Here is a 26118-nt window from a genome sequence, read left to right as displayed (position 1 = left end):
AAGTCACTATTACTATCATGTATGCCAAAACTTTTTGCATCGAGTGGAACACGCCAAGATGAGAGAGTGGCGCGTGATGCTCTCATAGTCGTTGTCATGCCGTCGGCAGGACGGGGCATTTAGCTAGCCCCGGCACTTATTGATCTACTTCAATGAGGAACTATCTTCATCCAAGCAGTCAACACAAAATATAGACAAAAGTAGCTGAATATAGGCTTTTGAGGCATACTATAAATCAGAGGGATCTTGGAAAGACAGAGTCTTTAAAGATCAGAATAACTGGAAACATATCTTGAAGTGAAAACTATAATAGTACTGAGCAGCTGAAATGCAAAAACTGTAATGGAAATGAATTTTGGTTTATGTCCAATATGTCTAAGGAATAACAAAATAGGAAAATTTAGAGAAAAAAAAGTGTGGAGAACTAGATTTTGAAAGAATGAATAATGGTAGAGCTATATATTTATAATTACAACAAAAGTATAAAATGCATTTTATATCATATAAAGACAGTTTATAAAAACGGTGAGAAAAATTTCATATGATATTGTGTGATGTTCAAGAAGATATATTTATGCGAAACAGCGTATGTATGAAGAGTATGGAATTATTCTCAACAATACCTCATATGGCAAGAAGGAGAGAAGATATGCAGATAAGAAAGTAGTCTAGTGTCTAGATAGATAGCAAAATTGAATGATACTTTCAGACCTGAGGGATAAGCAAAAGAACAGAACACCAGGAATAGGGAATCAGATAAACGATTCTCAAATCAGAAGGAATTTGTGTGAGAGTTCTGAGTGTTGTCAGGGTCTCGCTATGGGAGGCATTTCTATTTCATGGCGATCTCTAATTCAGTTTAAATTTATAAAAAAGATACAAAAACAGAGGTTTTATGTTTGTTGTATTACATTGTGTAGTTTGCTGAAGGTTAAATTGTTTCTTATTTGAATAAATCTGTTTATCATATTTTTCTTTAAGTAATGCGTATGGTTACTATGCAGAATTAATTTTGTCTTCATTTTTTAATTAAAGTTATCTTTTAAAAAGCTGTTGTTTTTCTTATTCTAGTAGGAAGGGGATAGGAATTCTGTGCCAGGATTAAACGTTTTTCAGGGAACTGGGAGGGAAGAACGTTGCCTCTGTTTTGTGTTTCAAAGATTGAAGCAGGAGAAATTCTAGTATGAAAACGCAAGAGGGGAAATCTGGAGAAGTTAATAGCAGGAGGGAAATGGATTTTTTTTTCCGTAGTTTGAGAATCCAAGGATTGGGTTCTTTGGGTCCAGGAATTGAGGTTGGGAAACCAAGTAGCCAAACACTGGATTCTGGCTGCGTGAGCAAGCGAGTGATACTTAAGGCTAGAGGGGTCATGAGCTTCCAATTAGAATTAAGGGAGCTATAGGAACAACCAGGTGGAACGGTATGGATAAGATCAGAGCATAGGAACAATTGCGTAGGTGTTTAGCAGAGAGAAGTTTGGTTTACAAGTAGCCAAGATAAATGTTTTTTACTGCTGCTTTGGTGGTTTGCAGTTTTAAGAAAGGAGATAAGTGAGATTCAGGTCTGTGTTAACATGAATCCAGATATGAAACAAGTAACCAAAAACACACACATAAATAACTGATTTTCTAAGTTAAGTTGCATGCAAAGGTTAGTAGAAGAGACGTTAACAAAGAGGAGTTGCCAGGCTACTCCAGATCAAAGAGAGAGTCAGACAGTTCAGACAAATAACACCAAGGCACAACAAGAAAAAAAAGCATGATACAAGACACTGAAACAGGAGAGAAAGACTGGAGCAGCACAAAATAGAAATGCAAGCACAACGAAGAATGAAACTACCTAAGAACTAGAATAAAAAAAGGTAGAGGAAAGAGTAAGAGAGCAACAGAGAGAGCTGATAAAGAGAAGCCACAAAGAAATCAGAGCCAAGAGAAGCCTCAAAAGAAACAGCAGCAAAGAGACAACCCACAAAATGAAGAGGAAAACAGAGGAGCCACAGGACAGGCCTGGAATTAAGAACAAGGACGTTAAAGCAAATGAATACACAACAATCTTAAACTTGCAAAGCTCTACAGCAAAGAATTCAACTACCAGCAGATGATATAAGAGGCCTCTTAGAAGAGTAGTTAATAGTATTGGAGAGGTAGTGACAGGAATGCTAAGAAAGTCGTGTACGATGAGGTCACACTCGTGGACCTATAGAAGAGGTGCGGTGAATAGGCGCAAAGAAAAATGAACGATTATAAACTGTTTCAAACGATTAAGCAGATACAGAAGGGATAACCTTGATATCCATCGAGTTATCAACCCAAAAGTGGACAATGGGTCATTCCAAACACGCCAATATTGAAGAAATTATAAGTCTGATTCAGGACAATGTTCATCATGAGATGATCCATACAAATGAAGTTTGATGTGTCCTGAGGACAAACACTACATACATGGAAAACAAAATGTCCCGAGCGGGGGAGGAATTGGGCAAATGGAGGAAGTGCAAGAAGCAGAAAGCTTTGAAGAGGGGAATGAAAACCCAGGGAACAACGACAAAACCTACAACAAGGCAACCCAAACCCACTACAACCAAGAAGCACGAACCTTATTCACCACCAGTCTCCAGTACACCTCGAACCAGTGATTCGTTAACTGGAAATATATAAAGGTACAATACTGGACATATAAGGCAGCAAAAAGAACCCACCGGGCAGCAAAACCAATCACCCAAAGATCCAGCCAAACTTCAAACCCTGAAGGCACGGGAACAATGATGGCGAAAGAAGTACCTCGCATGAGAGACACGGCTAAAAGTGTAGTATCCACCAATCCTGTGATCATCTAAACCCAAAGGCAAAGACAGACATAACCTTCATTTCTTACTGATATTTAATTGTTTGCTCTATATCGCTATACTTTTCTTCTATTTATAGTTTGTTGAGGCGGATCATTAGATATTTATTTTGATTTTTGCTAGTTGTCTGATGACAATATTTTCATCATGTTTATGTGGGAGAGATCTGTGGTCATTATCAGTGTTGTAAGTGTGTGCCAAGATATTTGAATTTTTATGACGCGAGCCTATATACAGGCTTATTCTTCGATAGTACCATGTTCTGAGCATCCTAGAAGTGTCGTGTACTCTATAGAGCTCCTCAGACGTTGATTGTGAGTGTTGTTATTCCTCGATGGCCAGTTATATGATGGAAAGCCAGAGGACTTTCATCCAGGCTTTGAAGCTGGAATGCAAAGCTTACACGAGCAGCTGATGTGATTTGTTGCAATCAATTTCAATCCGTTTATTATGCCAGAGGGGCTTGGGCTTGAATGCGGAGACAACTGAACATCATTTTCGAAGAGTGGCTCTTAGCCTAGAGCCGATAATAACTGGTGCAACCAGTGGACAGCGGGTTTCACCGGCTAATGGAAATTCCATTACGTACATCGCTTTCCAAGGGACTCACCCAATCCACAGTCGTAGGAATGGTGTCAGTCTCAAGTGGAATGATAAGTTCGAGATTGTGCAGAAGCAATATTACTCGAAAGCTGGTGTGAGGCTACGGAGCGGCTTCATCTATTGCGTCTCAGCTTTCTATAAAGATCCAGTTATATATGAAACAGAGGATCATTTAATTACAGGAAGTTTTGGTTGAACATGAAGATGGCAGCCGCAAACGGTTGGTGGTTCCAATAAATTACAGGAGATGCTCTAACTTGCCATGATTCAACCGAGTGGCCATGAGGGTGACAGAAAAGTACAGTGTTGGAGTCATTCACATGGGATGAGATGGGCAAGACGTTTGCCTTAATTGGTCCGGTTTGCTTGAGTTGTCAACAGAGGGGAATATACCTTAAAAGGAGCCATCTCGCCAAGCCACTTCATCAAGAGGTCCATTATGCGAGTAGGATATTTTGGTGTCCAAAAACAAGCCTCCAGAGAAAAGTATAACTTATGCTAATGGTGATTGCTGCTACCGATGGCCTGAATATACTCGACTGGACAACACAGCTAAAGCGTGCAGCCCTAGCGACATTTCTTTGCAGGTAGGTTGGCCTCGATAATCTTTATGAGATGTCATGGACTAGATTTTCTGGACTATGACAAGATAAAGAGACGGAAAACTCAATGGGATATTCACTTGGTGCACGCCGACCGGACCATCAACTTGGCCTGGTCGAAAGGTTTATGGACTTGGGGCTATGATAGTAATTTGTGAATGACTCTCCATATGGAACTAGTGCACGCAGATCTCTTGCTTACAGGGGTATCAGCCATATTTTTTTTTTAGACAATTTTTTTTTTTTGTTTTTTTTTTTTTTTTTTTTATTTTTTTTTTTTTTTTTTTTTTTTTCTTTTTGTTTTTTTTTTTTTTTTTTTTTTTTTTAGATTTGTTATTTGTTTTATTTTTTTTTTGCTATTTAATTTTTTTTTATTTTTTTTTATTTTTATTTGTTGTTTTTTTGTATTAGAGTGTTTTTTTTGTTTTTTTTTATTGATAAGGTTTTTCACTCCTTTGTATTGTGTATGGCCTCAGTTTTAGGCCATTAAGTGTGTGAAGCAACGAATGCGGTGATGGTACCCCTCCCGTCAAGCTATACATTGCTGACTTTGCTAAGTAATCCTGAAAAAACACCTCCGACACTCTTAGCACTTGCTAGATAAAACCTAAGGAAACTCAGAAGGAGCAAAGTGCTGTGATGATAAAAATACTCCGAGAAGTTCTTCACTGGCAGACGCAGGTGTCTGATTCAGGCGCAACAGTCTCCTGAATGGAAGACATTGGGAAGGGCATTCATGGCAAAGGCGCTGGGATGATGTAACATTACCTCATAGCATTTCTCAATTTCCAAAAGCTAAGTGATCTTTAATCTCAATCTTTTATTCCGAGCTCAGTGTTCTCAGTTCAGCAGGGAGGAATGACCGAGTGCGAAGGACTAAAGGAAAAAGTGACGGGCGTGGAGGGGAAGGTTAACTCTCCACACCTGGAACTCTGACGGAACATAGACTTGCAATAGAAACAGGATGGCCGAACAGGCAAACATCATTGACACAGGTAAGCTCACAATTAGCAGCAACGATCTTTACGGGTGTCTTCCTCACAAAGCTGCTAGTAGAGAAAGAGATCGAAACAGATACAGATGGGTATAATACGCAAAGTAACAGCAATTGGACTCCATGTATCTGTACAAACAATGGAGAAATACGCTTTTGCTGGGACTAAGAAGTCTAAATCGGTATACGTATCAAAACATTAATCACGCACAATAGCTATTGGAAAGTTGGAAGTGCCAGTTCACTCTAATAAGACTTAACAAGGTAATGGCAGTACGGCTAGAGGAACGCTCAAGAGTCAGATTCTACATACATGTGGTAGAATTAAGTGTCTTCGCAGCATAAATGAGCACCGTCAATTCAGAGCTGTAGTAGGTTACGCTGCAGATGGTATTATGGTGCTGCCTATCGTGATGGTGCTTTTGTCAGACGACGCTGGCCGAACTACAAACCTGGAAAAGGTCTTTGAGCGTATCGGCGGTAGATAACTGTAAGGCAAAAGTAAATAGCAAAACAGAGTGACTTACTGGAAAGTGCCGAGTGTCAGGAAAATACCCTCAGGCTAAGTGATCTATCATGTGGTATGTCCCAAAGTAAAGAACAGTTTTAATGCCTCGTTAGGATTGCGCGGCGTACTGACAGGAAATGATAACGACCTACGCTATGATCTGCCCATCTGACTGACATTACAAACAAAAGACAGCAATGCAAGTAAGACTGAGAGTTCAGAGGTTAACAACTTAAAAGCCACGATTGATCTGTGCTAAAGGCCCGACTTGACAAACCATACTAAAAACGATGCACTAGCGTGTTGAAGTTCATGCAGGAAGACCGGATCACAATTCCATCTGTCGTTCTCAGCAAGAACGTCTGAGAGGAAGTAATGGTAGTCAGGAAAAGATGCCCATGTTAACGCCTGGAAAAGCTAGCCATTGTTGGGACGGTCCAGCTACATGACATGCTGCACTAAGTGATCAACAGCAAAGGAAAAAGAACTTTTTGAGTTTAGTTCTCCAAATTTGATTGAATTCAACATATTTCAGGAGCTTCTAACAAAGTAGCTGATGCACTCTCCCGTGAGAGTTTCCCAAAATACACTGGTTAAAAAATTGTCCTTCATATGTAAAAGTCTTGTAGTTTTCATACTTAGTAGTATATGTAAAGGTGCATGTGTTTTATTAATCTGTTTAGTCTTAAGCAAAGCATTTCTATCTTATCAAAATGAAGTATTTAAAAAAACTGGTGTAAAATTTCAATGAAAATTGGCATGTCCTATGAGATCTTGATTTCACCTAAACAGTATTTTCTGATAGATCACAGGCCGGCTACTCCCAATCACTCTGTCATGGCCAAGGATGAAATAATGCCTTAAGTATCAGAGAGGTAGCCATGTTGTTTTTGAGGACACAGACTAACAAGGAGTCTGGTGGTACCTGAAAGACTAACAAATGTATTTGGGCATAAGCTTTCATGGGTAAAAATCCAAATTCTTCAGAAGCATGGTCTGAAGAAGTGGGTTTTTTTCCTGCAAAAATCTTATGCCCAAATACTTTTGTTAGTCTTTAAGATGCCACCGGACTCCTCGTTGTTATAATGTCTCAGTTTCCCTTTTCTCACAGGGCTCCTCAAAAACTCATGATCACAATCCAAAGGTAAACACACACATTCCTTCTGGGGTCTAATTTATTTAGTCCTAAAACAGTGGCCCTCTAGGCCCCCACCCCAGTTCAGTGTCCTCCTTGAATCAGGAGTCCCCAGCCCTTCTTCACCATGTTGGGTTCAATTCAGTCTGTCTCTCAGTTCAGTGTGTCTTCTTCTGAGTCAGGAGTTTGGTCTTCCAGGACCCAATCCAACTTCCTTTACTCTGCACTAGTCAGTCTCATTCCCTGCAGCAAACACCTGCAGCTGCCTCCTCGAGCCAGCTATAGCTTTTCAGGTTTCTGTTGTGCTTGGGCCTCCTAGCTGGAGTGCTATCAGCTTCCACTTGAGCTCCCTTCCCCAAAGACTCCTTCTGGAGTTTGTCTGTTCCCATGCCCTCACCTAAGTTAACTACATGACCTCATTCATGCCTACCTGGAAAGCTGAACTAATCTTAACACAGGTGGGTTGACACTATTTCCCCTTAAAGGGGCTAGTCACCCTGTGATATGAGAAGAAATTGTTCCACCAAACTTTTTGACAAGCTGTAGTGTTGAACAAAATGTCATATGCTGTACTATCCTGGTTTACCACAAAAAGCACTGCATCGACTGTTTACTCAGAGAAAGACAAAAAAGCTCAACTTTTTTGAAAAGAGACTTTGGAAAATTTACCAGGATTAGTTAACAATAATATACACACACACTATATGTGGGCCTGCTAACAACCAGTCAAGACAACCTAGAGCAGTGGTTCCCAAACTGTGTGTCACGACCCCAAGTGAGGTTGCTTCATTAGCAGATAAGGCGGCAGCAATCCCGAGTGCATGGAGAACAGCATTTTACAAAATACATGCAAAGACATGCCACGTGGAGGATGCTATTTTGCTCAACAAAATGGAACCCTCCATGCAGTGTGATCTCGCACACACTGTGTGTGCAAGGTAATGCTGTGAGGAAGACACCATTTTGTAAAGCAAAACGGCAGTCTTCATGCAGTGCGATCTTAGGTGTACAGGGCGTGCAAGGTCTCACTGCAAGGAGGATGCCGTTTGAAAATGGTGTCCTCAGTGCTGTCTGGGGTTACAGAAAATAATACAACTGAAAATGAGGTTATTCAAAGAGTGTGTTTGGGAACTACTGATCTAGAGAAAGTACTTTGGAGAAAAGAAACAGGCAAAACTATTTGAAAGACAGACCTCAGTAGCATGACTATCAAAGATAGTGAACAATCATATTAGACCACATTACACTTGCAGTGCGGTGTTAAAGACAGGACGTTAAAAAGATGTCACACAATTTTGCTGAAAAGGCTTTCAACTAAAAGATTAGCGTCATTTTAAGCTCAATTCCTATATGAATATGGATGATAAACTTTGATTATCCATGCAATTAGAACTTCAACAGTATCACAGCAAGTGATATAACAATCAACCATTTTTTTTGTGGGCATGGTTCTTTTGCACTGCCACAAGAGAGCCAGATTCTGGCCACAACTGGTCAGATAATTTCCACAGTAGGAGAAGCTCTCAGCTGGTGTTAAGCCAGCCACTCCATTTCAGCCAAGGGGGCAGGCCAGGGAATGAAGGGGCGGCACAGAGCTTCATTCCACCAATTCTCAGCTGGTGTGGGGAATCGTATGTTGTTGGCACAAAACAGAATAGCTCCAAGAATGCTATAACTCAAACCAGAACCAGGGTCAATGCAGACCAGCCCACAGAACTAGGGAACCGTAACTGGTTCCTTATGTTCCCCACCCCCCTTCCATTTTCCTTTGCCAAGCACAGCTTGAGCACAGGAGAGAATCTGCCTCCATTAGTTTCAGAAATTGGCTTCCTCAAGCACATTAGATAATAAACCAATTATGTGATGGGGTTGGAGGTGTTCGTTCATTTTATTCATAACAAACTTATCTTTGCAGCATCAAGGAAAACATCCAATTGATGGGAAATCCGTCTGAAAAAGTGTTAAGTTCAACAATTTTATCTCATCTCCTCAAAACCTTTGCAAGTTTGAGGAAAAGGTCTGGAAAACTTATTAAAAGGTGATATTGTTTCCAAATGCAAGATGGATAGTTAAGTGAAATGTAAATAGATACATTTGGTTTTTAAGAAAACATCTGATTTTGTACAGTTACACAATTACCTCACTACACAACTTGACATGTCATTAAAGTATAGATACATTCAACAATTTTAAATACTAAAACAGGTGAAAGTAACATACAGCGCCAAACAGTATTTTAAAAGCAATCCAAGAAAAATTTAATCCTAATCTCTTACCATCAAAGAAGCTTTTGGTTCTCAGGTAACTCACGCTAAGCCTAAGCACAGACAGCTTATCCAGTTTGGCGATAACATCTTGTGGGAAAGGCAAGAGGCTAGCCAAGCGATCTAACTCTGCATTCAATCTGTCTCTGTGTCTCTTGGATGGATTGGACTTGGCTCCTTCAGATGGGGGTGGCTTTACTCTGTGACAAAGACAAAACACAGTATAAATGCGTATTTTTTCCTCAAACTCATCACATTGCCTTAATTATTTTTTTTTTAAAACAGAAAGGTAGCAAAGCTCTGCCATTAAGCTGATGCCCACTACCATAAATCTTTTACATTTTAACATGTATTATGCTTCCCCAAAATGACTTGCACATTCCCCAGCAAAAATTAAGTTAGATTGAAGTTTGGAAAAACAAACATCAGGTGGGCATTTAAGAGTCCTGTTCGCACAGCAGTTAAAAGTGTTTGAAAGTTGAGAGATACTTAATAATAATCAGTTCTATTGTTCAGAAAAAAACTCAAATGTCACTCAGAATGTGCCAAATACTTTATATTATACTAAATTACTAGTGTTAATGTATATTTATTAATACTTGGTGTAAAAATGTACTCTGACATCTACACTTGTTCACTTTTAGTGCAACATCTCAATGTATGCTTAATTTTTATACAGTGTTTTATTTTCTGCTTAAAACTGCAAGAGTTCTAACAACTTGCTGGATACCAGCAAAGTATACAAGACACAAACATCAAGATGCCCCCTGGCCCAGATATCTTCAAATCTGGGAGAGAGACAGGTGAAAATATGCTGGGGAGTTCCTGAGAACGGAGTCACTATGAATGCTTGTAATGAGATTTTGGGGGTGGGAATATGTAAATCAACTTATTAAATCCACTTACAGTTGACAACATACTGAGCACTAAAATACTTTTTAACTCTTAACTAATTACAACATTTACAGTAAGTATGGCATGACAAATTGGTGAAATAAACCATCCAAAACAAAGCAACAGTGTTCTTTTATGAATTATATTATGGTGTTTATGTAATCTTGCTTCTAGTTTCCATTAACACCCACCTTAAATTCCCAGTGCTCACTCCAAAATTTCCTACACACAAGGTTGTGAATAGGGGACATTTATATTATATGAAATTATATCTGATTGTTAGAAAGAAATAAATTCTAAGTCTTCCAACAGATTAGCTTTGCTCACATGCCATGTATGCTTAAAATAAAGTTTTCTAATTACAGAGGGATCAATCATTGATTCCTTCTTGTGTAATAAGTTTGTGAAGTCAGTTTGCTACTGCTTAGATTACCTTTACACAAATATTGGTTGTGTGTGACATGCTGTTTGCAAACTCTGCTCATGCCTATGTGCTTCATGCAGTCTAAGTAGTCTTGGCAGTATTTATTTCCAAGTATTGCATTCAATTAAATTAATATTCTGTACTGGCTAGAAATTTCAAAAACCTCCTGTAATGAAATTTAGATACCATTCTGAAAACATGATTTGTATTGTAAAAATTTCATAACTTCCAGTTAAATGTATGAGACAGAATTGATATCAAATAGTGAAATACATCATGTGTTTTTAGACTTATCTTTCTTCCAGTTCCAATTACTAAGTTAGCCACTGGAGGAGGGTGGGTTTTTTTTCAGGGTTTAGCTGATCGCCATATTTGGGGTCGGGAAGGAATTTTCCTCCAGGGCGGATTGGCAGAGGCCCTGGAGGTTTTTCGCCTTCCTCTGTAGCGTGGGGCATGGGTCGCTTGCTGGTGGATTCTCTGCAGCTTGAGGTCTTCAAATCACAATTTTGAGGATTTCAATAACTCAGTCATGGTTAGGGGTTGTTATAAATGTGTATGGGTAGGGTTTTGTGGCCTGCCTTGTGCAGGAGGTCAGACTAGATGATCATATTGGTCCCTTCTGACCTATGAGTCTATGAGAGGTGGGGGAGTCATAAAATTGTCAATATTTATTAATCTAAATCTAAACCTTCCAAATCTACTTTTAAAGGACCATGTCTTCTTACACCAGTGTCACTTGTCCACTACCTCTTGATTGGAGAAAACTTAAATTTGTCTCAACTGTTCACTCTTACTATAAAAATGATGTGTTACCGTTATACGCTGAAGGAGTGTATACACCCCCCCTTTTCTTACTCAGAGTTTGTAATGTCAACATTCGGTACTGTAGCCCCAATCACAACACACTCGAAAGCCCCAGGAATAACAACCACTATTACACTTCACTACCATTAAAGCTAAGTTTGTTGCAGAAATAAAGGGTCTGCTTCCCCATTGCTCTGATGGAGGTTAATGGTACAGAAACGGGCAAGAAGGAAGTGATGGAAAAATAAAAAGGGTTATGAAAATTATGTCTATTAAATAGAGACTTAGCCAAAGGAAAAACTGCACATCACGTATGAGTGTGTCATCAATTAAAATACACAGTGAAATAAGTATCTGGTTAAGGGCAGTATTAGAACTACCTCAATCATGAGCCCTGGCTTTCTGAGGGTCACTCTGAGCCTGAGATCTCTCTAATGCCATGTGATGTCAGGCTACCTGCAGCTCACCACAACCCCAGATAATATTAATTTAAAAGTAATTCTGTAAAGCTTTTGTTCAGACAAAAGGAACCAAATAATGTTTACTTATTCTACGGAAGCATTCGTGTACCCAAATCATGTCAACTTGCATAATTCTTTTAAAAAACAAAAAAAACAGACTACACAACAAAAAGCTTGGATTTCAATATTGGCCAGACAACGGGCTAAAAAGTCACCCAACGTTTCCTTAACAATCCCTATTAGTAACACTAAGTTACTGAGTGAGAGTTGTTAACATGCATTACTGTCAGTTAATACAGAGCCAGATTAAAAAACCTATTGCTTGAAGTATAGTCCTGCTGTACCTGCAATGATTGAGTTACCCCACTCATACACTTTTAAGTCAGTCAACCAGGTCTGCTATTCCTGTGGAATAGTTTGTAGCCTCCGATTCTTGGTAGTCATGCTTTGTCTACACTGGACTTTTGTCAGTAAAACTTCTGTTGTTCAGGGGTGTGGAAAAAAAAATATTGGTGTAAACAGGGCTTTGTCAGCTTTAGCCCCCCCACCTGGGGCAGCACCACAGCATGGCTCAGGTGGGGTCAGGCTTCAGTCCCCCCTCCTGAAGTCATGTAGTATTTTGCATTGTCAGAAGGAGGTCATGGTGCAATGAAGTTTGCGAACCCTTCGTTTCGATAGAGTGCTGCACCCTCTATGTATTACAGCAAGTTATCCCTGAAGGAAACTGAATGTTATGTCAAGATTAATCCTTGTATATGTTCTTTTTGCAAAAACAGTCCAGAAAGTGGGGGCAGATTTTAAGATTGTTAAAACTGCTTTAACAGTAGAATTCCCTTCCAGTCCTGCTGCTTTACTGCTTAGGTACAGCTGTGAGAGATCTGAATAAACCCGAATGGCCAGAGTTCCCTGTTTAGTTAATATCTATTACAGCTGAACTGAAACCTTTCAATATTTCAATACCTGAGAGAGACAAGTGCGGTCATAGAACGTCAAAATAAAAACAGTTGTCAAAAGTATTATTTTAACTATTTCCCCCGTTCTTCTATGCCGCATAGTCTTTAATCACATACCTTACTATGTGTGAGTTTTGATTGTGCGTGTGTGCACACACACACGCTAAAACCAAAGGGCTGTAGCCTTAATTCATACCATGAGGCCAAAGCAGGTTCCAATATACACATTCCTGACTTAAAAATAAAAGTAAATTAAAATACAGTTTTCAATAAAATCAGTTGCTGAGCACCTAAAGATAAGTGAATATTAGCAGGGATCCTAAAAATCTATTTGACACAGAAAAAAAACACAGAAATTGCATTTTTACAGAGAATTTTTACTTCTTCATTTTGTGAAAAAATAAAAACATAACCATTAACTACATTTTACTAAAAGTACCATTGTCACTTATTCAATGCTCACAACCTCCCTCTCTTGTGCTCTATTTCTGAATGCACTTTAAATTTACAGTGGAACCCAGTTTATTCGTTCTAATTGGGACCGAGGCCAGATCGAATAATCAAAATTGGCAAAGAGCTTTCTATCCCTTATTTTATGAGGGGCGGGGAGGACTCGGAGCCGCAACTGCCCAGGGCTGACTACTGGAGTCCCTGCTGCTGTTAGCCCGGGGTTGGAGAGCTGAATAATGGAGGCTCGAATAACTGGGTTTCCACTGTGTATCAATAAAACATTGTGTTCAGATACTTATGTATGTTGTGGCTACGGAGCCTAACGTTCAGTGTTTCATTTTAAATAGCAAAAAACCATGGATTTTTAATCGGACAATTTTGTTTTGTTATTATGGAAAATGGGATCCCTGAATATAATACATAACTGTTTTACTCCTCTAAAAAACAGAGGGCCTTTGAGGAGACTGGCAGCACAGGCATCTGTCACATAGCTGACAGTCTTAATCCTTGGGGTAGTATGTGCTGCAGATGTTTTTCAACCCATCCTTAATGTTACAAAAATGTGGGTGTTATTTTTGTGAATTATTATTTAGTTCAGACAATTCAGGATGTGAGAGAAATGCATTATGTACATACACACCATTTTATTTTAGAAATGAACAAAGCAACATACATTTTAAGGAAACGGCATTGAAATGGACATAAAATCCATGGTCATCGAAAAAATCCGTATTTAAATAAAACAAAAAAGCCCTTCTAAATTAAAATAGGATGTCTCCCTATAATCTCAACCACATATGCAAAGACATGTTTTTCCCCCCTAAAATTGTTATTCACACCACATCTGTCTATTACCAAAAGTGATACATGTTCACCACTCTCAAACAATACCACTCCGCCGAGAGGAACTAAAAACTCTAAGCATGATTTACATCTTTCATTCTCCCTACCACCATATTTAACATTAACATTACACTCTGGTTCTGATGTGCGAGGTAGGAGTAAAGGATGATGGGATGGGTATTCTCTCTGTAGACTGTTGACAGCCTTGATTTGAAGTTGGGGCACATCTTTCTCACTGGTGCAGCAAACTTGTTTCGTGGTTTGCCCTCAGGGGTGACAGAACCAATGAGCTTCCAAGCAGCTTTAAAGGACCAGGCTGTTCTAACTCTTCTGTCAATGGTGTGATGGGACTATGTAACCCAGGGGTTCTAAAACTGATGGTCATGACCCCTCAGCGGGTCACAAGGTTATTATGTAGGGGATCATGAACTGTCAGCCTCCACCCCCAAACCCCACTTCACTTCCAACATTTATAATAGTGTTGAAAATATTTTGAAGTGTTTTTAATATATAAGGGGGGAGGGTCGCACTCAAAGGCTTGCTGTGTGAAAGGGGTTACCAATACAATAGTTTGAGAAACACTGCTGTAACCTTTTGTCCTCCACTAGGGAGTATGTATCAACACCCACCCACTCTGTTGGCTTCATCTTAACAGTTCATTTTGATTTAAAGACTGCCTGCAACAGAGAGCGCAAGAGGACAGACTACTAGAGTACTGACAATGGAAGTTTTGTGCCAAATCCAACAGATTGTAATATATAGCTTTTAAAATCATATACCATGGTTGTGCACAGAGAAAAGAATTGTCTTTGCTTCCCAAGACTGTTTTCTAAATACAGCGTAAGATTTTCTTAATATGCTATTTACATGTTCTTTTTAATGTCTCTCTGAAAGAAGCAGAGTACATAATAAATCTGAAATTAAAAATATGAAGCATCTTAAAATGCTATCTGCTACAAACCATTCATCTACAGTACCGAAACTATAAATGAATGTGCACTGTTTCTAAAAAGGAAGGCCGTATATACGGGGTGGCCAAACTGTGGTTCGCGAGCCACATGTGGCTCTTTCACCATTAAAGTGCTGTTTGCAAGCCCCCTCTACCCCCCATTCTCCACCTGCCAGACTGGGGGGGTGGAGGGAAGAGCCCAGGACCTCTGCCTTGCAGCGGGGTGGTGGGAGTGGAGGCTTCTGTCCAGCAGGGAGGAGGGTTTCGGGGCTTCAGCCCCATGAGGGCACACCTGCTGGGGCTCGGGGCTTCAGCAGGAGTGGGACTGAAACTCCAGGCTCCCAGCAGACATGCTCTGGCTCTCAAACTTCTGAAGACTGACATACATAGAGGGCCAGTAAGTTTGGCCACACCTGCTGCATACTAACTGTTTGTATTAAGTGCAATTAGAGATAATGAAAGGTACTAGAAAGAGCCTGGAAAGTGAACACCTATCTACAGATGAAGAAAAAGCAATGACAGGGAAATCATCTCTTTGCTGCCTCTTGAACCACTATATATATTAATCCTAGCCTGATGGGTCATCCAGACAACCAAATAAAGCAAACATTTTTCAGGTACGTTGTACATAGAGAATCCATGTAAGTAAGCATTGGACAAAGCCAATCACTCATATTTCTTGTTCGTTTTTCATTATCTAAGAAACATGCAATTAGTTTTAACTGGCATTCTAGTTTGTGTATATATGCGCCTGCCCCCCCGGCTACCATTTTCCCACTTAGTGTTTGTGTATTTTATTGCAACAACAAAAGTTAAAGTATATTAAATATAAAATATTTTTCTCTAAAGACATCATAAGAATTAAAAAAATAGAAATTCATAACACTAGGGGAAGGGGATTAAAAGTACATAATCTATTTACAACAAATCTGATTTATGTGGATCTTGCATTCCATCCTGTTTGACATTAAATGAACTTCATGGCTTGTTATATATTAATGGATATTCCAGTGATTAATAAAAACCCAGGAAACTTGAGAATCTGAATTTAACATATGAAAATTTTTTAAAAGATACAAGCTTCAATAAACTTTTGTTAACACCCATAGGAAAATGACCACAGGGGGGAGTCCACATCATTCAATCAATAAAATAGAAAGAATTATATGGAAGAAAACAAAAATAAAAGTAGAAAAGGCTCCAAGAAAGTGCATGTTCTGCAATACATAGCAAGATTTGGTTCGGTGTAGGTGGTGAAATCTCACTTTATTTACCATGCATTTTTCTTCTTTAACAAAAGACACGGATATTCCTACATTTAAACTAGCTATTGTATTTCTACAAAAATGTAATCAGTATATTTTCCTTTTATACATATTACAGTGATAGTAGCTCTCTACAGAAAGGATTATATTCCAATACTTTGTACTGTCAGGGTAATAGCCCAAGATTTCCTTTGGGGTTCTGTCCTATATACTGTAGATAACAGGAGTGTTTTTTTCTGAACTGGCTTCAAATTACTACCATGATTTTCAATTAGTTATTTTCCATATAAAAATCTAAGTTTTTTCCCCCATTTAGACTTTCTTGTGATCATTACATTATATAGATGAGAAAAAAGTTGTTCACACAAATGGGTTGTCTGTATTACAGACAATACATCACTCATTCTCCACTCAGAATTTTGGATATGGCAAGTGAAGCACAAATACACAAATCAACAAAAATTTAATCTCTTCCTTATATGAAAGGAATGTAAAAACAAGTTACATTACCTCACTACATGTAATAGTATGTCAACTCTTCTATTTTAAACTATTTTTTCAAGAGGTTTTAAATTTGCCTGGAAGAAAGCTAACTTCAAGGCAGTTATCTCACAAGTGTCCTATATATTAATTTGAGGAGAATCAGAGGGAAGTTAGATCTTTTTACAATTATGAACAAGCTTCATAACCTCTTTAAAAGTGAGATCTGATAATCTACTGCTCCTCTAGGATTCTCTCTCTTTTTGGCCAAGAGTATGAACTATAATCAGTTTTTAACTGGGCAAAATAGAACCCTCAGGCCTGCCGATAATGTGTCTCCCAAGACTGCTATCGGAGAATAAATGCAAAATGAATGTAAAATTAAGCATAAAGAGGGAAATAAGTATGGTACACTGAACAAATAGAAATTAATCTTGCGCAAATTATTTGTCAATCCCACAGGATAGCAAATAATATGATTAGTAGGAGTTTTTTTTTAAAAACCTGTTATAGGTAAAGCCCAAATTACGGCTAGATTAAACATAAAAATATTTACCTTAAATTAAGAAAGGTTTATTTTTCACTTTCAGTCCTAAAAAGAGAAGTTCTTTTATGACAAGGACACCTCAAGACCAATATTAAATTTAGTTTCCACCCATATGTTGATATACATAATAAAAGAATACACTCAGATTAAAATAAGGTAAGTGTGGCAAATTAAAATAAAGAATATGAAAGACTAAGCTGCTTGAGAGTCAGACATTTTTATACAGTGGTACAAAAATAGAAACAGTTTTCAGATCTGACCAGAATTTATTAGGAAACAAAGCATTAAGACTACTCTAATCAGAAAGAGTGAATAGCTATACAACAGTTCCTTAAATTAAGATTTTTGTGTACTTTAAAGGATTAGTCTAAGAAAGTATGTAAACAGAGTGGGGAAGTTATTTGCGCTTGCGTATAACTGTAGAAAAATAAGCATTTCCTATATACTTGTATATCTTGAAATAGGGCAACTATTTCTTTCTAAAACAGATTTATATTGTTGAATTGTTTTAACACTTCTATGTTTTAGCATAGAAGAGGCTAGACACATTTACATTAAGTTATATTCACATTTACTGCAGCTTCTGCAGAGTATTGGTAGAAATCATCATATATATTGCTTTTCACTGATTTATTCAATCCACAAACATAGTAAAATTTCATTTAAAGCAAAATATCCATTTGTACAAATATTTTAACAGCAACAGCTGTGATTGAATATGCACTCAATTAACTGATCCAAAACAGGGAGCTGAATGATATAAAGGAACTTGCTTACCCACAGTGTCCCAAAACGTTTTTCTCTTTTACTAGTATGTTACAAGGAACAACTCTTAAATTTAGTGTATGATTTTACTTTTTGTACAGTTTTTTTCAGTAATGCTAATTGAAAACAAGTGCAATTAAAAAAGAGAATCAAAATTTTGTTTTGGCCCTGAGTCAATAAGAAATAAGCTGCCGGGGGGGAAAAAGCAATTAATCAGACTACTTACGTAACAATGCATATATTAACTACTTTTATAACAGATAAATGTAAAAGTTAACGATTTCCTCTAGGCTGAAAGTCATTTCAGATTAAAGTAATCTTTTAGTGAAGCAGGTACAACCTTGGGCCCAATCCTATCTATATTTAGGGGATATAATTAGCTTTACTCATATAACTAAGGGTTTTCAGGATTAGGCCCATCAAGAGGTAATTTTTTTCTTTTTAAGAGATGGTAGTAATTTCTGATTTATGTTTGTTTGGAGCTAAATGAATAGGTACCATAAAATATAATCAATCTTTTGGCAGAATAAAAATATTAAGGAAATTGGTTTTTTTAAATATTCCCAAACAGGGTAACACCTACTGTCATGCCCTTTGTTGAAATGTCCCAGGCGCCCTGTCAGACACATCCACATTCAGGAATATTACATGGGGGGGGAGGGGTCCAGGATCTTTTGTGCAAGACTTCATACAGAGTTGAAATAATAAAATGTGATTTATTAGTTAAAAATCACAGTACCGGCTGTGAAATACTCTACTGCAGGGAGTGAATGGTAAGCTACAAACCCATCCAAATGGGGACGACCGGGGCAGCCGTGCGCTTTTCTGCACATACACATGCCACACGTTCTAAGCAGCACAGCTAAGTACTGCACTGTTAAGAAACTACTCGATCTTTGCACTGCGACCAATAAGACATTTAAAAAAGCTACATCTGTCATGTAACTACTTCTAACAACTATTTTAGCTGGTGGGGGCTCTGTAGCCATCGCTAGGCAACTGCCAGCTTAAATGCCTCCTCGCCTAGATCAGGTAACCCGGCCACACTAAAGCTTAAAGTCATTTCTTCTTCCTTCCTTCCGGCCCTCATTCTGCCTTTTAATCACCATCCTTATACAACTGGGTCATCGGTGCCTGTTCACAACAGGACTCCGAACAGAGCTAACTACAGACTTCCCTGATGCTAGGGGAGGAGGGTGGGAGGGAAGGCGAAGAGAAGAGAGTCTGAAAAGGGACCTCTTGGATCCCCATAAGTTACGCGCACGCCCAGTACTGCTGCCAGGGGTCCCAACCCAAAGCCCCCGACAGAGAAGAAAAGTCCCCGCGAAAGGGCCCCAGACATTGCAGCAAACAGCCCCCGGATGCCCCCTGCCTCTGGGGCTGCGTCCCCAGGCAAAACCCAACTAGCGCCCCAGACACACAAGGCCCACGAGGAGCGAAGCGCAGAGCCCCAGGGCTGTGGGGAGGCTGGGGGCTACGACGGGAAGCAGCGCCGGGGGCTGGGGAAGCGGGGAGCCGCTGCAGAGCGGACGCTGGGACTAGGGAGAGAGGAGGCGGGGGGGGCGCAAAGCGCGGCCAGGGGCAGGTTTGGCTGAGCCGCTGATCGCTTCTGGTCTTTGCGGGGCTAAGCCGGCCCGGCAGCTCCCCCCCGCGCCCCAGCTCATCTCTTACATTTTCTGCACGGGCTTCCGCCGCTTGCGACTGGCGTAGGTGACACTGGGGTTCATCCTGCTGCTGCCGCCGCGGCTCCCCGTCCCGCCGCCGCCGCGAGTCCCCAGCGAGCCCGCTTGGCGCCGCAGCCCTAAGCTGTCCGGCCCTGCCCGTCTGCGGCGCGCCGAGCGCTACTCCCCGGGCCGAGGGAGGGCGGGGAGCCCAGGTGATCAGCGCCGGCGACACCCACCACCCCCGCTGCGCCCCTGGAGATAGGGGCGGGGGCGGCCGGGGCTTTCCAGCTCCCGCTGCCCGGCTCCCAGCAGCGGCGGCTTCTCCTGCCCGGGAAGGTGGGGGCCGAGCCAGCACACCCCGAGGCTGCTGCCGCAGCGGGCGAGTGCTAAGATTCCTCTGTCCCAGTGCGGCCGCCGCGGGCCGGGCAAACGTCTGTCACCTTTCACCGCTGCCGCCGCGGTCACAGAGGCGGCCTGCCCCTGCTCTCCCCGCCCCGCGAGGGAGGCTCCGGCGGCTGCCTACGTGAGGGGGCGGTGTGCGCCGCCATGTTGGGTAGGTCACGCCCGGCGAGAGGCCCCAGGACAGCGCCTGCTGAGCCCAGCCGGGAGCCCCAGATACGCAGGAGGGTCAGGTCCGCCGAGACGCGGGAGGTGATAGACGCTCACCCGACGCCCAACAAAATCGCTCCCGCCGTCAGTGACAACACCAAGGAAATTTCCCGGCCAGACGGCACCGGCCCTGCTTGTGTGTAAGGGGAGAGCTGTGCACCCCCATCGCCTCTCCGTGCCTACATTAACTCAGGGGCCGCCCACAGCTGGGGTAGCGGGTGTGAGACGCCGCAGGGGGGAAGGAGCAGGGTGCAGGTGAGGCCTGGACCTGCACTGGGCCGGGGTGGGGGACTCGTGTAGCCCTGCCCCGTGATTGCACCTATGAAATTCTGAAAGATAAGAGTCCAGACTGTGGTTACGGGGGGAAGCCATTATCCGTCTACTTTTTAAAGGGGAAAAAAAAATTACAAGCGACACAGGCTGCTAAAGTGCTGCTAAGTCCAGCTGTTCAGGCAGAATTACCATGTATTTTGCGTAGGGCTGTTAAACAAAAAAAATAATCATGATTAACTGTGAGATTAAAAAAATAATTGCCATTTTGGTTGCATTGTTAATAATGGAATAACATTTATTTGCATATTTTGAATTTTTTTACATTTTTAAATATGTTGATTTCAATTGTAACATGGAATACAAAGTGTTTAGGGCTCACTTTATACTAGTTTTATTACAAGTATTTGCCCTTTAAATGATAAACAAAAGAATTAGTCTTTTTTAATTCACCTCATACAAGTACTGTATTGCAATCTCTTTATCCTGAAAATAATTCTACATTTGTAAGTTGCAGTATTATTTTTACATAACTGCACTCAAAAACAAAACAATGTAAAACTTTAGAGCCTAAAAGGCCACTCAGTCCTACTTCTTCAACCAATCACTAAGACAATTATGTTTGTTTACATTTATGGGAGATAATGCTGCCGGGTTCTTATTTACAGTGTCATCTGAAAATGAGCAGGCATTTCCATGGCACTTTTGTAGCCAGCATGGAAGGTACTTTTGTGCCAAACATGCTAAACATTCGTATGCCCTTTCATGTTTCAACCACCATTCCAGAGGACATGCTTCCATGCGGATGACAGGTCTGTTCGATAATGTGCCAAAGCAATGCAGACTGATGCACATTAATTTTCCTCATCTGAATTAGATGTCACCAACAGAAGCTTGTTTTTCTTCTTTGGTGGTTGAGGTTCTGTAATTTCTGCATTGGAGTGTTGCTCTTTTAGGACTTCTAACAGCATGTTGCACACGTCATCCCTCTCAGATTTTGGAAGCCACTTCAAATTCTTAAACCTTGGGTCAAGTGCTGTATCTGTCTTTAGAAATCTCACATTCACCTTCTTTGCATTTTGTCAAATATGCATGGGGAGGAGGTGATCAGCCCTCTGTGGAGAAAGAAGTGGTTCAGGGCTATTTAGAAAAGCTGGATGAGCACAAGTCCATGGGGCCAAATGAGCATCCAAGGGTGCTAAAGCACTTGGCGGATGTGATTGTAGAGCCATTGGCTGTTATCTTTGAAAACTCATAGTGATCAGGGGAGGTCCCAGATGACTGGAAAAAGGCTAAAAAAGGAAAGAAGGAGGATCTGGGGAACTACAGGCTAGTCAGCCTCACCTCAGTCCCTGGAAAAATCATGGAGCAGGTCCTCAAGGAATCAATTCTGAAGCACTTGGAGAGGAAAGTGATCAGGAACAGTCACCATGGATTCACCAAGGGCAAGTCATGCCTGACTAACCTCATTGCCTTCTATGATGAGATAATTGGCTCTGAATGAGGGGAAAGCAGTGGATGTGTTATTCCTTGACTTTTGCAAAGTTTTTGATATGGTCTCCCACAGTATTCTTGCTGGCAAGTTAAAAAAGTAGGGGCTGGATGAATAGACTATAAGGTGAATAGAAAGCTGGCTGGATTGTCACAGGCTCATAGAATATCAGGGTTGGAAGGGGCCTCAGGAGGTCATCTAGTCCAACCCCCTGTTCAAGGCAGGACCAATACCCAGACAGATTTTTACTCCAATTCCCTAAATGATCCCTTCAAGGATTGAACTCACAATCCTGACTTTAGTAGGCTAATGCTCAAACCACTGAGCTGTCCCTCCCCTCAGACTCAATGGTTAGTGATCAATGGCTCCAAGTTTACTTGGCAGCCAATATCAATCGGAATGCCCCAAGGGTCAATCCTGAGTCCAGTTTTGTTCAATATCTTCCTTAGTGATCTGGAGGAAGGCGTGGACTGCACCCTCAGCAAGTTTGCAGATAACACTAAACTGGGAGGAGTGGTAGATACGCTGGAGGGTAGGGATAGGATATAGAGGGACCTAGACAAATTAGAGGACTCGGCCAACAAGGTTCTTCTCTCCCCAGGTAACAATACAGTTTGTGTCAGAACTCTGAGGCAGAGACAGGAATCTCCCAATGTAAAACAAAACAAAATATATACAAGTGTTTGCTGAAACAAGAGCCCTGCTGACCTGTAGTGAGAGAGAAGAATCCAGTCCTGCTTCCACTGAAATCTCCTGTACATTTCTCATTAGTTTCAGTGGAAGCATGACTGGACCCCAAGGAGGGAAATGAGTCAAAGAGAAACACATTTTTCCTTTCAGGAGTTTGGGGGGAAATTCTCTTTGCCTTTGGGTTTCCCCAGCACTGTTCACTTTGGAGTTCTCTACTTCAGCTGCAAGGAGTGAGAAGCTGAGGCAATGGCTTTGGTGCTGGCTAAATGGCTTAAATCTAACTGCAGGAGACAGCCAGTATGTAAGGGGCAAAAATAGCCAGTAACATCTGCATATTCACTCAATGGTTATTAAAAACAATACAACATTATGCAAATCCTGTTTGGATTTGCTGATACCTGTATTATAGCTAATTACATCAATTAATGTGCTGTGTACTTACTGAGAGATAACGATACAATGATTATGCTAATCAGATAGCCAGAACCAAACAATGCATGGAATTCCATAGCTGCAAAACTGTACAGTTATGCTTCAGTAATCCTGCAGCTTCCCTGTAGCTGATTGTCGGTACAATATTTATTCAGTATGGACAGTATGCTCAGTCCTGTACAAAACAGAGAAGATATAGTCCTTGTATTGAGGAAATGGCCATCTAAATAGCACAAAACACATCAGGCTATTATCAGTCTTGTTTGGTGGCTCAGTTGTTTTACCTCTCCATTCTTTGTCTGAGGCAAAATATAGTGAAGCCACTATATTGATTTGACTGCTAAAGTAAAATGAAAAAGAGGCAGCAAATTCCAAAGTAAGTTTTAAAATTACATTTAGAAAATTATATATTTGGCAAATAAAGTTTGCAGAAACTTACTTTAAGTGAAGTATAACAGAAGAAAAAGTGTTTCCTGAGCATAAGTTTGTTCTCTTGTCCAGTAGTTTTGTCAAATTCCTGGCCAAACAGATCTGTTTCTCTGCTCAAATTGACTGCCATGTCCATGATAGCTGTTTTCTATTTACCACCTTCTACTCCCTCTTCAGACTCATTCACCCATGTCTCTCTCCGCACAAGATCTTCCCAAGATTTTTCAATGAAAAGATCAATATGATGCACTATAATCTCTTTCTTTCCACATCCCCACCTCTTAGACCCTTTCCTCTTTCACCTCTGTGACCAAAACTGAGATTTCTTACCCGTTGTTGTCCTTTAAACCCTCCATCTATCATGAGCTCCCCATTCCTTTCAGCCTGCTAAATTCCCATATCCCCCTTACAGCCTCCTCCATCCTTAACCTTTCATTATCATCTAACTCCTTCCCCTCTAAATACAAGCAAGCTGTGATCTCCCCCATCCACAAATTCCTTGACCGCACTTACCTCTCAAACTGCCAGTTCGTTTTCATTCTCCTCTGCAATGCTAAGCCCTGGTTACAATCCAATCATTGCCTTGAACTCTCTTCTTGCAACTCTTCCCTTGATCTCTTCCTGTCCATTTTCAACACCCACTCCATTTACACTGCTTTCACCAAAGTCTCTAACAGCCTCTTCACAGCTGGGTTCCAAAGTCTGTACTCTATCCATGCCCTTCTTGACCTCTTTGCTACCTTTGACACCGTCAGTCACCCTGTCCTTGTCATCCTCCACCCTAGTCGTCTGCATTTCTGTTTTCTCCTGGTTCTTCTGCATCTGACTGTTCCTTCATCATCTCTTTGAGTGAATCCTCCTCACCCACTGTTTGTAACGATATCACAGAGCTCTGCCCTGCACCTCTACTTTTATCATTCTTCATTTTTGTTTCTTTTTGGATGATCTCATGTACTCATATAGTATTAGCTGCCATCTCCTTGTAGACAACTCTCAAATCCACCGGCATACTCCTGCCTCTTTCATCCAATCTGGCATTTCAGCTTGTCTCTATCATTGCCTGGATGTTTCATCATCAATTTAAGCTTAAAATGTCGGAAGTCAAACTCCTAATCATCCCTCATAAACCCTGCCTACTGTGCGTTCTCTGTCACCGTCAGTATCACCACCATTCTCCATGTTGCTCAAACCTGCAACTGACTCATCTGTAACCCTTGTCCTACTTATTTAAGCCACATTCAAATCTCTGTTTCTGCCATCTAGCATCACGCAACCTACAGAAATTAATCTCAGCCATGGTGGGGAGAACTAGGCACATAGGAAAGGGGTAGGGGAGAGATGTGGTAAATTTAAGCCACCTTTGTGCTCCCTGTATGCTGGGGCTCTCTTGGGACAGATCTGACTTATATTCTATTCTCCATGAAACCTGAGAAACAGAGAGTTTTTACAGTGCAGTGTGCTCTGGTCACTTTCGTGACACTCACTCAACTCAAGGAGCAGGGATATGGGCTGGGAGCAGGGCCAGGCCAGAACCTTTATGCCACTTCTGCACTAGCCTGGGAGGTCCTTTGTGCAAGGAGAATTCTCAAGGGCCAGTTACAATCACTTTTAGTTCCTTTTATGCTTCCAAACGCTGTAAAAGGCCCTTAATGTAACTGAGAGCCTGGCCCAGAAGCTCTAAGCTTATTGAGGCATCTGGGATGTGGAAAGAACCGTCTGTCCCCCCCCCTTTTTTAAAAATTAAAAAGGAAAAAGATGTGTATCTAAAGGTAGAAAAATTTCTCCAAGTGAAGGAACAAACAAGTTTACTGATGTTGTGCCTACTACACTGTACTGGGTTGCTCTATGACTATTTCCCTTATAGAATCTCTTATAATAGTTATTAGATTGCAAAATACAAAAAAGTCAATTAAGTTATATAATCACCAATTTTTAAGACAATCACACTTCTGTGGGCACAGGAGAAAAGCAGCTTACTCTTCCCCCCCCACCCTCCGACCTTCACTGCTGTTCCCATTTGCCAATATTTAAAATAATGTCTGTTGTCTTCAAAACTAAGGGCTTGTCTTCACCATCGCAGTAAATTGACCTAAATTACACTATTCCAGCTACACGAATAACGTTTCTGGAATCAATGTAGCTTAGGTCGACTTACTCCGGTGTCTTCACTGCACTGTGTTGACAGGAGACGGAGAGCTGGAGTATGGAGATCGACCGGAGAGCGCTCTGCTGTCAATTTAGTGGGTCTTCACTAGACCCACTAAATCAACTCCTGCTGCATCAAATGCAGCAGCGTGGATCTCCCCAGTAGTGAACACAAGCCCTAAGTAGTATACTTGTGGAGAGGAGACATATGGGGTTAGAGGATGTGAGAGTGCGATGGGATGTATAAACCTTTCAGTAGTCCAGAAGGAATTAAATACTGAGCCCACATAACCTCATCCTTGCAGATGTGCAGAGCATGCGCCAATTGGAGAGGAACTTTAAAAGTGAGCAACTCAGCTCAGAAGAGGAGGAAGACAGATTTGTCCTGAGGACTCCTGAACAAGGGGACTGAAGAATCCTCACTAGGAGGAAGACAACTGCCTTAATTTTGTGTGGAAACCAGAAGTTTTGATCACAACAGTAAAATCATTAGGCCTATCAACAAATAATGAGCAACATATGATTCAGGCACTGCTGTACCAAAAACCTGTAAAACAAGATACAGTATAGGCAATTATTTTTTCCATGTGCTTTCAAATTG

General features: G+C 40.9%; 1 protein-coding gene across 1 annotated transcript in view; it reads right to left on the bottom strand.

Annotated features, from left to right (window-relative positions):
* The window catches only part of AHR (aryl hydrocarbon receptor), a 128315-nt gene extending 108308 nt beyond the window's left edge, over window positions 1-20007 (bottom strand). The window contains exons 1-2 of the mRNA XM_032801421.2: window positions 19458-20007; window positions 8964-9151 (exon numbers count right to left, since the gene is read on the bottom strand). Of these exons, the coding sequence (XP_032657312.1) occupies window positions 8964-9151; window positions 19458-19513 (244 nt within the window). The 5' untranslated portion in view covers window positions 19514-20007. The remainder of the gene's footprint in view (window positions 1-8963; window positions 9152-19457) is intronic.
* Window positions 20008-26118: the final 6111 nt, after the last annotated feature.

This window comes from Chelonoidis abingdonii, chromosome 2 (assembly GCF_003597395.2).
Source record: "Chelonoidis abingdonii isolate Lonesome George chromosome 2, CheloAbing_2.0, whole genome shotgun sequence".
Taxonomy (NCBI): Eukaryota; Metazoa; Chordata; order Testudines; family Testudinidae; genus Chelonoidis; species Chelonoidis abingdonii.
Note: the sequence above shows the minus strand (reverse complement) of the source record. Positions and strands in the feature narration are given on the sequence as shown.